The sequence below is a fragment of the Aspergillus affinis genome, assembly GCF_023601865.1.
Source record: "Aspergillus affinis strain CMG 70 chromosome Unknown NODE_14_length_433147_cov_86_863592, whole genome shotgun sequence".
Taxonomy (NCBI): Eukaryota; Fungi; Ascomycota; class Eurotiomycetes; order Eurotiales; family Aspergillaceae; genus Aspergillus; species Aspergillus affinis.
In genome coordinates, this window is record NW_026515795.1 from 387,615 (window position 1) to 400,375 (window position 12,761).

The following is a 12,761-nucleotide window of genomic DNA, read 5'->3' on the forward strand; positions in this document are numbered from 1 at the left end:
TAAAGAAAAAAAAAACCCAAGCAAAAGAAGACAAAAAGGCAGGTTTAAGCCACAGCGCAGTATATAATCACAGGCTCATGAACAAATGAAAGGCATATTGGTGTCTACACGAAGGACTCATGTTCAGGTATCTAGAACATTTGAAAAAAAGTAAAGAGAAAAAGCATAACAAGAACTTTACAAGCGGACAATTGTTCACTCAAGACAGAAGGGGGAATCATGAGAGGTGCGAAGTGAACATCGAGACACGCTGGAATGAGGCTTCCATGCTGTGACACAAGTGAGCAAACCGCTGAGCGGCAGCCTTCGATTCGTTCTCGACGACGAGCTCGAATACAGGAGATGACTTGTCAGAAGTAATACCTTCGAAGGGCTTCTCCAACGACGATTCAGGGACGGAAGCCGGCAGGTCAGCGAACAGAGCAAAGGCAGGATCGGATTCATCGATTTCAACATCCGTGTTTTCCACACCGGCATCGGTCGTCTGGGGCTGCTCAGCCATCGGCGGGCATTCGAGAACGGGCGCCTCGTCCTTGTTGCTGGTGGTCTCCGGGAGAAGGGAGCCAAAGGAGCCCTTTCCAGACAGGATCTCCGTGTCAATGACTGGCGGCTCGGGGACTTCGAGGACAGCGAAGATGGGCGTGTTGGCGTAATTCATATCAATGCCGGAGTTCCAGCCACCGTTGTTCAGGCCCATAGCAGAGACGTCCAGCCCTTGGTTGGGAACCATAACCATCTGAGGATTGTGTTGCATGGGGTAGTCCTGCGGGCTGTGGTTCGGAGGGTTTTCCTTGGGAAGGCTGGTCTGCATCTGGGGCTGCGACATCGTGGGAGCTTGCTGCTGCGCCTGTTGCTGCTGAGGCTGAGATTGCTGCTGGGGTTGGTTGGATGTGGGCAAGCCGTTGATACCTTGCTCATCAAGGAACTGAGAGAAGTTCGGAGATGACAGGAGCATGTGGGCAAGATCGGTCAGGCGGGCATTTTCCTCGAAAAGAGCACGGTTTTGCATGCGGAGATCGTGGGCCTCGTTGGTCCGAGCAGCCACCTCGCTCTCGAGCTGGCCGATATATTCTGGGATCGGTTAGTCTTTGTTAGAATATCAAACGCAAGGTATGAGAACGTACCCTTTCTCCGCGATCGGAAAGCGCGAGCAGATACTTTGTTGCGGAGCTGGCGGCGTTCCTTGCTGCTCAGTTTCTTTCCTTCCTCGCTGGCAAGCAGTCGCTCATCCTCATCCATATCCTGCTCGTCTTTCTTCGACTTGGCCATCTGAGGCAGAGAAGACGGGGACGGGGAATCGTCAGGAGATCCCATAGCGTTCTGTCTCATTTGCTGCAAGAGGCGCGAAATACGCTCCTCAACGACAGGGTTGGAGGGACGAGGTTGGGGCTGCTGGGCTCCTTGTTGCATTTGCTCCTCCACTCGGCGTTGCTGTTGCTGTTGCTGCTGCTGCTGCTGCTGTTGAAATTGTTGCTGGCGGAGCATGTGATGGTGTTTTTGCTGCTGAGCAGCCTTGGCCATGGCAGCCTGTTGCTGATGCATTCCGGGGTACATGCGACCGACCTGAGTGGACTGGCCAGCAGGGGCGACTTCCTGACCACCCAAAGCACTCGGATCGACGAATTGGCTCTTGTTGGGGGTTGGGGAAAAGAAATAAGCAGGCACGGCACCCATGTTGTCGGATTCCAGATCCATTTCTGAAGGGTTGCGGGCGGGGACGGCATTGAAGTCCAGGGGGGCGTCTTCGCGCTTCAGTTGAGCACCGGCATACATATCTCCGCTCATCGCGAATCCCGGGCTGGCACCACCTAGGTTCAGGCTGTTCATGTGGTTGTTGAAAGTCATCGCTTGGGCCAGGGCCCCGGGCGGCAGACCGGTCTGCTGCTTGTGTTCATCATATTGATGACTCGGGCCTTGGAAGGCGATGGGTGATTGACTGTTCGAGGCAAAGCTGGCACTGCGGACATCACCGGCAGTGAAGTCTGTGCTAGGAAGTGTAGGTTGAGTGGTCAGGGCAGCCTTAGATCGGGCCGGTTCCGTGTAGGTAAGCTGGTCGAGGTTGAGGAAGGTATCAATGTCTTGATCGTAAGAGGGGGCGGCAGCCGGATGTTCCGCAAGGGTCGCCATTGTGAGAAATCTTTTCGTTTCGTTTATTATGGGGTTGAGAAGTCGAATGTCCTCCGGTAACCAAAGCAGTCGAATTAGACTAATCCGACCGGAGACCGCGTAAGGTTGATTGAAGATAACGAAAGACTAGAAGTGGGTTTGGCCAGAGCTGGGAGGAGAGAGAAAGTATTAAAAGCCACCAGGGAGATACACGAGAAGTTGACAAGTGGACCTAATCCGGACCAGAGGGGGATAAATAAAATAAAATAAGATAAAAATCCAAGAAGGGTACGTATTTGGTGGCGGGAGACCAAAGGTTGGTAGAGGGAGGTATAGAAGGCGAGGTAGGTAGGTCGATGGATAATAGATGGAGAGGTAGATAGAGATGGAACGATGGACACCAGATGGGGGATGGAGGGATGGTTAATGAGGAACGAGAGAAGAGGAGTTGGGAATAAACAGGGAGAGGGAGAAAGAGAGAGAGCAGAAGGAAGGATGGAGTTCGCGCCCGGGCGAGAGAGGAGAGAGGGAGGGCGAGCCAGGGGAACGGAAGAGACCAAGTGGGAAGTTTCTCCACGCCAGGAATAGAAAAAATGGAAAATGAATTTCCAGTCGACAGAGGCTTGCGCGTCCTCCTGCTGACTCAGCGCGATGGTCTTGCCCGGCGCAACCGGATTGGCCGCGGACAAGCCCTAGTGGGGCCTGCGGTTCACGCTAGCCCCTTAGCAGGAATCCACCGATCCCTCGCGAGGGAGGGAAAAAAAGTCCTGCACGCCGTCAGGATGTACTCGGTATCAGGATCGCCGATAAGATCTCGCGGGCTGTTGACAATCATCAGGTACGCAAATTCAATTCAATGCATCCCCGGTTGCTGGTGGGTAACGGTGTAGACACTACAGAGTTCGACGGCGATGGCCTCAACCGGGGGGTTATCCCGGTGCATCTATCTACCAGACAACGGTGTATACACTATAACTACAACCCATCTCCGGCGGTAATATCCCGTTATGCCGCGTCTAATTTGCTTCATACAAGCATGGTGGGTGGCTTCGAGCCGCCCCCTGGTTGCCCAATACTACCAATGACGATGGGCGATCGTCTGCAATTTCCAGCCTGCCTCCCCTGTGACGTTTTGCCGTTTCAGGCCTGCTCCTCCGGGGCCGTTGGCCACTGTCACGGCGCTGGTGAGTACTCCGTAGGGATCTTGTATAAGGGGGCGTCTTAGGGCTTTACACACCTGATCCCTACCCCTCAACACCGCATGCATCAATTCTCTCCTCCCCTCGATATGTAATAAATGGGGGATACTCCTGAACCATTCAACAAGATCATAATCCAAGCCCCATTTCTGCGACTCCCCTCCGTATGACGTCGGTGGCGACACACTGGCCAATCAACGGGGGATCGAGTGGTGTTGTGCCTGTGGAATTTCGTCTCGGCCAACAAGAATGAAAAGGTGCCCACATGTGGTCGCCCCAAGGGGGGATTCCGTTCCGTTCACTCTCCAGACAGCACCTGAGCAGTGAGCACACATGCACATACTACACTCTGGCCGGTGGAATGTCCAGGTATTATTCGTGACCATGGATAAGTCACCCTCCTCATACCAATGTTTCATACTGCTGACCCGGGAGCTGCCGTCCTACTCAATAGTAGTAGGGAGCACAAATCACGGCGTTCTAGAAGGACAACCGCCCAAAGTGGGTGGATTTTCTCGAGTCTCGAGTCTCGACCCTTTTTTACAACTTCAGCCCACCGTCCAGTTCCATCTGCCTCAATCCTTCTCACACCTGGTGGATTCCGGGTGGACATCGGTGGGTAACGCCATCACCACCGCAAACAAAGCTTGGCGCTTACCGAGGATCGCTCAACGGCACAGCCTCTCATGCTTCCCCTTTTTCAGTCTAGGGGGTCTTGCAACTCTGAAACTTGGTCGACCATTCGGCCTCATTGGCTGCCAACCCAATAGCCAAGCCCTTACGCCGGTCTCCGTTCACCTGAAAATCGCTCTTTAAGTTGCCGCCGGTCGCCTACGCTAATTTAGTATTCCGCAATATTCCCCTGGGTTATGGCCTGCCGATAACGGCTATCAGTATCAGAGCCCTGCAAGAACGCCACTTCCAAGGGTTAGCGTGAGGGCAAAGTACTCTGTAGTCTGTACTACGGAGTACCACTCAGTTGGATGGATACAGTAGGGTAGACCTGTCCGTTGTTCGACCGTTGTGCTCGAACTAGACATCCGCTCGGAATAGCCTTGAATTAACCTCGAGAGTACTCCGTACGAAGTATACATATCCCACTGCGCCTCTCGGTCGCCTTGAAACGATCGGTATGAACGACACCGGCCGGATTCTCCCTTTCTAGTTTAATCCGTGCTGTCAGCGCTCTTTGGACACGATATAGCGAAAGCCCCCTGCCACTCCCAGCGACATCAACGGAGCTAGAGTCCTCCGTTACCGCGTAAGCTGGGCCAGGGAGACTTGGGATCTTTGTAGCCTGGTGAGGTCTGGGCTTGTACTGTACCACGTTCTCACGGGCATTGGATCCGGTGGCCGACAGATATACAAGTCTAGAACTCTGAGGTCAATCTGTGCTCACAACATGAGAGACTACCCGCAATACCGGGTCTGATTCTCCACTTCCAGCCCAGTGATGTATCCATGAGGACTCTGTGACCTACGGAGTATGTCCTCTCAACAAAAGAAAGGCTTAAAAAAAGTCGTTCTAAGATCTGCTCCGTACTCAGTCATGTCCCAAAAACGGTCCTTGTTCGCGCCTCACAGGCTTCTGGTAAATCAGACTAACTAAACCAGACTAGAAGGCTTCGAGACAAGCCGGTGGTCGGAAGATGTCCGTTAAGGCTAATAAAGTATCTCCTCCCGAGTCTCTAAGCCTAGTTCCCTTGCACTACTCCGTACTACCAAATTTTATTCCGTTGTTTCTCCGGTGGTATTCGCCAGAAATCCCAGAAGAAAAAGCTTGGTCTACCAAACCTTTGGAAAGCGGGAAAGGCCTTTGAGGTTCAGGTCGGCAATATGTGATCATCAGATCTGCTCCCGAATATGATCAGTAACATTGATCACAAGTATACGGTATACGCACTATGTAGCAGCGTGTGACACTTCTTAAACAACCGGCAGGGAGTGGGCAGATCTCAGATTTGCTTCAAGATCTGTTTGACTATCGGGGAAATGGGGCAACAACAATATCACTTTCCATCCTGTGCTCCGTGCAAACCAGTACAGTATTCCCGAGATAGCAGCTGCATTTTTGCCTCCCCGATCGTTCGAGGATTTTTAGCTCAGTCTGAAATCTCCGTAAAGGGAAATGTACACGGATCGTGGACCATTTCAGCCAAATTCCTAACCCTAACGAGAATTCAAGACTCCTTTTTTCTTTCCCACCGCCGCCGTCGTGTGCATGCCACAAGAACTATGTTTCTAATACATTGCAGTAGACGAGGGCAAATTCTTAACCCGGGGAAACTCGCTAGTCACTAACTATGGGGTACTAGTACTGACCAGAATTGTCTCTGCATGTAAAGACCACCTCACCTGCTATTTTAGGTATTATTTATTATGGTTGCCTTGTTTTATGTATGCACTACTTTTGATAGGTCATCGCCGGTCCAGACCTACTAAAAGTAGAAGTGCCAGTGTGGCGATGAACCCCAAACTTTATTTGTCTCGCAGTCCAAGTTGGATATGGCATGTTCAGGCCCGTAAACAAGAAACAATGTCAAAAAAAAAAAAAAAAAAAGCAAAATGAAAAACAGCGGTGGCCGTTCGGCATACGGTGTAGGGTTTGGGTTCCCATGTTGTCCTGGCGATGATGCACATTCATACTCCGTGCATACAGTGCATACAGTGCTAAGACAGACTACCGGCAGCCATGCTGGCTCGTTCGTCTAGGTAGAAATCTCGCAGGGTCATGTGTTGCAATGATCATTTATGCACATGGATGACAACACAACTTCTCCGGCTATTTCACATCCCGGAGATCAATATTATACAACATATTTGGCAATACGGAAGATATGTCGACCCAACTTCAACAAAACCTTGAAATCATATCATATCGTCATACATCGTGAAAATGTAAATTTCACGTCTTCTACTTTACTCGTCGGGATCGACCAGGTCGTCATGGGTGAGCGAGTATCTGGTACCACGCCTTTCAGTAGTTTCAGGGGCTGCCCAGGTCGCGGTTTGGGCGCTTCCACTCGAGGCTTGATCGCCCTGCGAGGCAGGTTCGCGCTGACAGTTGTGGTCAGAATCTCAGATAGGCCAATGTGATCTAGTCAACTCAGCCGCACCTGTACTTTAGGTTCCAAATTGGTAAAGGTTCCCTGCTGATTGTTCTGAATGTCCTGTGCAGCGGTGTCTTCGGGAACCTTGACGGTTGCGCGATTTGAGAATTTTTCGCGGTTGAATCTCGAGGTCATATTGATCAAATGATACTAATAAAAATAATATTGAAGACGTTCAGGAAATAGAGATTTCAGTCCTCTAATCAAACGATTGAACCAAGTCCAAGAATGTTGGGAGCCCAGAGGTCGACACATTTATATAGGGTTGAAATGCGGGGGTTGAGGTCATGATGGTGTCGTCTTGACGTCGATATCAAATGCAAAGCGGCGCGACAAGCCAATTATACCTCCGAGCTCTTCCAGCTATTGCACATGGTTAACTCTGTTTCTTTGTTATCCTTGACGGTCAATCGCCACGTTGAAGTCAAATGAAGCTCCTCCCGTGGTTTGCGATGCGCTTGACTGCATCTGGTAATCTATGATCATGTCAACGGTGTCGGGTTGCAATTATTCGCGGAGTTGATTGCGACAAGCGGGGTTTTCAAGTTCGAATATGTCTTTTTATCCTGTCGATGGGCTGGATGGAGATGTTTTTTGCCTGTCACGATCCCAGGATTCGATTGTAGATCGCTGGTCTAGGTGTGGCTCTTCAATATCATGTTTCGGGATGTGGACAACAGTTGCCTCTATATCAGCATCCTTGATCTTATTCAATCAAAGAAACGGAAACTCTTGGCTATCTTCATTATGGTTCCTGATAATTCCGTCTAAAATAGAAATAGGAATAAGGCGAGGATCCAACCCTAGATTTCCGACAATATATAATAACTGGCTAGTCACTATGGCGCTGTTGTTTTTGTCGAATCTCATGCCTAGGCATCTTGGAGAATACTTATCAGTTTAAAAAAACATTCAAGAAGGTTTTTTTTGCGGTGAATGAGCCCATGAGGTCTTGGTTCGACGACTCTGGGAGTTTTGACCTCATGGGTTAGAGGCAGTTGAGAAACCCTCTACAGAACTGGAAAAGTCGCTCTAGACTGCCAATTTGGTTAAAGGTCTTAGACAGTAATATCGATTAATAGGATACAGCAAAATAGAGCCTCGTAATTTTCCGGTTTTTTTTGTTGGTAGTTGTCACGGTATACTACCACCAAGGAGAACCAAATCATACAGCGCGGAAAATCCGACCGTTGGAAATACTTCCCAAGCAAAGGATTGCTCGCATGTTATTCGTAGATTATGCCATGAGTCACTAGTGAGTCACGGTCATGCCAATCCCCATAAGAATCGGTCGGATCTGGTTCTTCCAGAGAAGCTGGCGTGCAACACGAGCCTTGATTCCTCAGGCCAGTACCGAGTCTCGGCTATTCCTCTTTGGGACCCCGACGCCTCCAATGCAACAGTTGGAGTTGACCCTTTGATCATAATGTGCAGTGACTCAATGTCCCTGGTGGGGATGCTACCATAAGACTTTCAAGGTGCAGTTCGCTTAATGAGTCGAATGCCTGAACGATGTCTTGATTGGTCGATCTGAAGGCACCTTGAAGAGTTCCGTCACCGTGCTTTCCATCTGAAGATTCTTTTAAAGGGGCTACTCCTAGACAGGTGATACGGCCATCGAAATTCTATTGTTCCATGAGCATGTAGCAGCTTTCAGAATACTCCATTCTTCTTACTCTTATTGACAAATTGGGATCTGAGAACAATTCGATTCTACACCCTACCATTATGACTGCATCGATCATTGCGACTTGCAAGCAGACTCGGTTTCATCTACTGGACGATAGACCATCGCAGGAGGTAAACTTTTCTTTTGTACACATGTTTTCGGCTCCATTGGTGGCGCTTACCTCATTCTCGTCAATCTCTGCAGATCGATGTCGAAGGACTCACCATTGCAGTTTCGTCTGCACGAGATACGACCAATGACCCCACGAAGTCCAAGATCAAAGGGAAAGCGAAAACGAAGTCTGAAGCCAGAGAGCTCATTACAGACGGACATCTGCGCCTCAAGGCAGGTGTGCACTATGGGTTGATAGGCCGGAATGGGACCGGGAAATCAAGTAGGCACCGGCCTATTTAACGTGATAAAAGGGGACCTGGCTAATAAGAATTGAAGCATTGCTTCGAGCGATGGCTGATAAGCTTGTTCCGGGCATTCCGCATCCCACTCGCATCGCAATTCTTCAACAGACTGATTCCGCGGTCCAAGGAAGCCTGCAGAGCGAGAATGAGGAGAGTAAAGATAAAACAGTTCTGGAGTATGTCATGAGCAGTGATCGGCATAAAAATGAACTCGTTCGAAAGATTGATTGTAAGTCTGGTTATTGAGGATCTCCATCGCATGTCTAATAGAACGGTATTGCCAGTACTTTCCAAAAGCTTCGAGACAGACGATCCTTTACAGCCAGTTCATGCAATTCGCAGAGTTCAGCATGACACGATTGAGAAGCGGTTGTTTCTGGCACAGAAGAATGCGAGTTTGAAGAGTGGAGCTAGGGGCCTACAGGCGCGAAAAGATTTGAAAGCAATGGAATCAAAGCACGAAGAATCGCTCAAGTTGTAGGTGTTTTGTCTTAAACTCGAGTGAGTCGCTCTAACTTTTCCAGAGTACAAGAGCAAAAAGAGTCCATTGGAGCCGAAGCAATAAAGGAAGATACGCAGGCAGCGGTTGAAGCCCTTCAGGATTTACTGTCCCAATTTGAGGTCGTGAGTGAACACGAGCAATCAGCTGATCGTCGTTAAATCTGACATATTCAGATGAATTTGGTAGATACGGAGCAACACGCTCGCCAAATATTGATAGGTCTAGGCTTTCAAGAATCTGCATTTAGCAAGCCATTCCTGACTCTATCTGGTGGCTGGCGTATGCGCTGCATGTTGGCGAGCGTCTTGATCCAGAACCCAGATATCATGATTTTGGATGAGCCGACAAACTTCTTGGATTTGCTGGGGGTAGTATGGTTGGAAAATTATCTCCAACAGATGCGTAATAGCTCCCCAACCACCATGGTTCTCGTTTCCCATGACAGGGATTTTGTGAATGCCGTTTGCGAAGAAGTCATCATTTTAAGGGACGAAAAACTCTCTTATTTCAAAGGGAACCTCGCGGCGTACGAGAAAGACTTCGAGGAACAGAAACTGTACTGGGGTCGCATGAAGGAAGCGCAAGAGCGCCAAGTCGCTCACATGGAAGCCACTATCCGCGAAACCATGAAGGTCGGGAAGAAGACCAACGATGATAACAAGCTGCGCATGGCTAAATCGCGGCAAAAGAAAGTCGATGACCGCATGGGCTTGCAAGTCAACGCAAACGGGGGTCGCTTTAAACTGAATCGTGACCTTGTCGGCTACCATTTGTCTGCTCGGGCCGAAATTGAAGTTCCTACAGATGAAAAGGGTGACTCGGTAACTATACCTGATGCTACTGAGTTGCGCTTCCCAGGACCTCTGATTTCTTCGGAAGGGGTGATCTTTCGGTACAAACCGAGCGACTCTCCGGTATTGAATGAAATCGACCTTGTGATACACATGGGCGACCGGGTTGGCATCATGGGTCTGAATGGATGCGGCAAATCAACACTGGTTCGCCTCATGACGGGAAACATGGTCCCAAGTCGAGGGAAGATCTCGAATCATTCGCGGCTGAAACTGGGCTATTACGCACAGCATTCGATAGAAGACCTCCAAGCGGAGGGTCAAGCAGATCCTACCGCAACGGCCTTAAGCGTGATACTGAAAGAAGCCAACGGGCAACTCGATGAAGGCGAAGCCAGAGGCTTGCTGGCAACCCTTGGACTCCAGGGTAGGATAGTTTCACACGTGCCGATATCTCGGTTATCCGGAGGACAGCTTGTGAGTATTCTGAGGGAAACACCCTTTGACAATCGCTAACTTGCCATCTCAGGTACGCTTGTCGTTGGCGAGGGTGATCTGGAACTCACCACATCTGCTCATATTGGACGAGATAACCACCCATTTAGACTTCTACACCGTCACAGCTCTTGCATCTGCACTGTCGACTTTCAGCGGTGCTATCCTTCTGATCTCCCACGACCGATTTATGGTGCGCTCCGTTATAGAGGGAAAGCGAGACACAGAGCATACGTTGGATGACGAATTTGAGGGCGTAGAGGGAGAGGTTGAAGAGGAGCACAGCAGACGACGGGTGGTGTATGTTTTGAAGGCAGGGAAACTCCAAGAGCAACCGAAAGGGGTTGAGCAGTTCGAACAAAGCCTTGTTAAGAGAGTTCAGAAGATGATGCCGACCCCAGGATAGACTTGCATCTTAGATAGTTAACTATAAACTAACTAGTGATAACTAGTTAACACTACTATGGCATTACCTAGTTAGTTAGGTTAACGTATTTCACTACCGAGCGCCGCACCTCCCGCCAATTCCTGCCCATGGGCTAAATACTAGAGCCTTTATCAATTAAACAATTGCATTTCTGTCTAAAAATTAATTAGGAACTCGATTAGGACATTGCAATCGCCTATGTCCTAGATTATGACAATCACTGCAGCGCGGTGGCGCTCGTACGCGCGGCCTAACTGCAGAAAACGCTGGGTCTATAGGAAGCGCATCTTGAGCTTCATGGACCTCATTCTCGCGCTGAAATCGCTCTAGACCCTCTTGAATAGCTGATCCCTCTGTAATAGCTAGCTGTCTAGTAGAACGCTTTCTTTTTTGAAGCTGCTTTTCATGACAAGCGCGTAATTCACGTATTTCTTCGCGTGCAAGAGTAAGCTCATTAAGATGTAATTCATGACCTTTAATAAGCTTATCAAATCGGGTTTCTAGCGAAGATGAAAGGCTCTGCGTACGCGCTTTAAGTAGCTGCTTCACGGCAGATGCCTGCTTTTCAAGCTGCCTCGTAGTGTATGGTGTCTTAGGCGCTAAATTTGTTGATCGACTGTCTGGTAGTGTAGGGATTTTTAGTTGAATATTCAACTGACTGAGCATCCTATCTGGATTGAATGGAACCAGGCCAGTGCCTGCGAAGCTATTCCGAATAGTCTCTGCTTGAAAAGCGCATTCACTAGCTTGTAGAAAGGCCTTTAGAAAATCAAGTTTATCAATATAATTGATTCCTAAACGTGCTTGTTTCTCCACTAAATTCCTGTACGCTTTTTTTAAAGGCGCAAAGCAGCCCACGTCCAAAGGCTGAAGCTTGTAAGAAGAATGAGCTGGCATACAGATAGGAATAATATTATTCTCACTGCATGTCTGGTCGAATTGAGGCGTAAGATGGCTGCCATGGCCGTCGAGAATAAGAAGACGATATCTTCCAGTTGTACAACCAGTAGTAGTAGTAGGAATAAAGAGATTTTGAAGCCAGCGCAGGCCAATCTCATCAGTAGTCCATCCATTAGGACTAACTTCAATCCTACTATCGCGTGGGAGCTCAATATCTTGATACTAACTCTCTATATGGACTTTCCCTTTGAAGATCACACATGGAGGAAGGGCCCAACCAGTAGAGTTGATACATTCAATCGAAGTTACCCATGCTCGATTGCCTGGCTGTACGAGAGATGCCTTTCCATAATAATCGGCTCTAGTAACTAATTGAGCAGTAGCTACTAGACCTATAGCGAAGCCAGTCTCGTCAAAATTGTAGATATCTTCCTGTGCGATCCCATGCTACATTATAGTGATTTGTACGCGATCAAATCACTCCCTAATAATCTTAGGGTCTTCGCATTTCGCTCGTCAAAAATTGTAGCGTCGAGTATAGCGTGTTTTTAGCTCATTACGTCATTTAATAAATTTAGAGATCCAGTTCTCTCTGACTGTTTGAATTGGCATCGAACCGCGCGCAGTAAGAAGAATATCAGCCATTTCTTGTATATGGGACGGCCGGGGAGGCGCTCCGCGTCGATCCAGCGATAGAATCCATTGTACAAGCGATTCCTCTTCATTTTGAGTCAATTTATGACTATTGGCACGTGTTTCTGAGCGTGTTGTCTTTCCGCGTAGTCGATCTTGCAAGGTAGAACGAGGCACATTGTAAATACGCGCTGTTTCACGAATATTGCAGATTTCCTGATTTTTTAAAGCAGAAATAGCAAGTAGAAGTCTTCCCTCCTGCCCCGCTAAATTTCTCGAATTTTGACGCGCTTTTGGAGGCATGAAAGATGGTTGAATTGGGTAGGGCGATAAAACGCGTAGATTTTTAATGAGGTGGCCGACTCGGTGGTGTGGCCGACTCGGTGGGGAAATACGTTAACGGATCCTGCACGGATGAGTCATCCCCACTCTTCGGGCGGGGATTGATAAGCCTCCGCTGCGACGAGCTCTTACGAAAGAGCGCTATCTCTCTCCTCTCTCTCCATCCCTTCT

General features: G+C 48.9%; 3 protein-coding genes across 3 annotated transcripts; 1 reads left to right on the plus strand and 2 right to left on the minus strand.

Annotated features, from left to right (window-relative positions):
• Positions 1-217: 217 nt before the first annotated feature.
• KD926_002407 (bZIP transcription factor) lies at positions 218-2,127 on the minus strand (the record flags this gene model as incomplete). Its single annotated transcript, XM_053097096.1, has 2 exons — positions 218-1,071; positions 1,125-2,127. The coding sequence occupies 2 exons, from the start codon at positions 2,125-2,127 to the stop codon at positions 218-220; spliced, it is 1,857 nt and encodes a 618-aa protein (XP_052959008.1).
• A 4,097-nt stretch (positions 2,128-6,224) lies between these two features.
• KD926_002408 (uncharacterized protein) lies at positions 6,225-6,550 on the minus strand (the record flags this gene model as incomplete). The annotated part of the gene is made up of 2 exons (XM_053097097.1): positions 6,225-6,362; positions 6,422-6,550. 2 exons carry the CDS (start codon positions 6,548-6,550, stop codon positions 6,225-6,227), a joined length of 267 nt encoding a protein of 88 aa, XP_052959009.1.
• Positions 6,551-8,143: 1,593 nt separating this feature from the next.
• Positions 8,144-10,694, plus strand: KD926_002409 (ABC-F family ATP-binding cassette domain-containing protein; the record flags this gene model as incomplete). Its single annotated transcript, XM_053097098.1, has 7 exons — positions 8,144-8,215; positions 8,289-8,478; positions 8,535-8,729; positions 8,785-8,977; positions 9,025-9,124; positions 9,176-10,270; positions 10,323-10,694. 7 exons carry the CDS (start codon positions 8,144-8,146, stop codon positions 10,692-10,694), a joined length of 2,217 nt encoding a protein of 738 aa, XP_052959010.1.
• Positions 10,695-12,761: the final 2,067 nt, after the last annotated feature.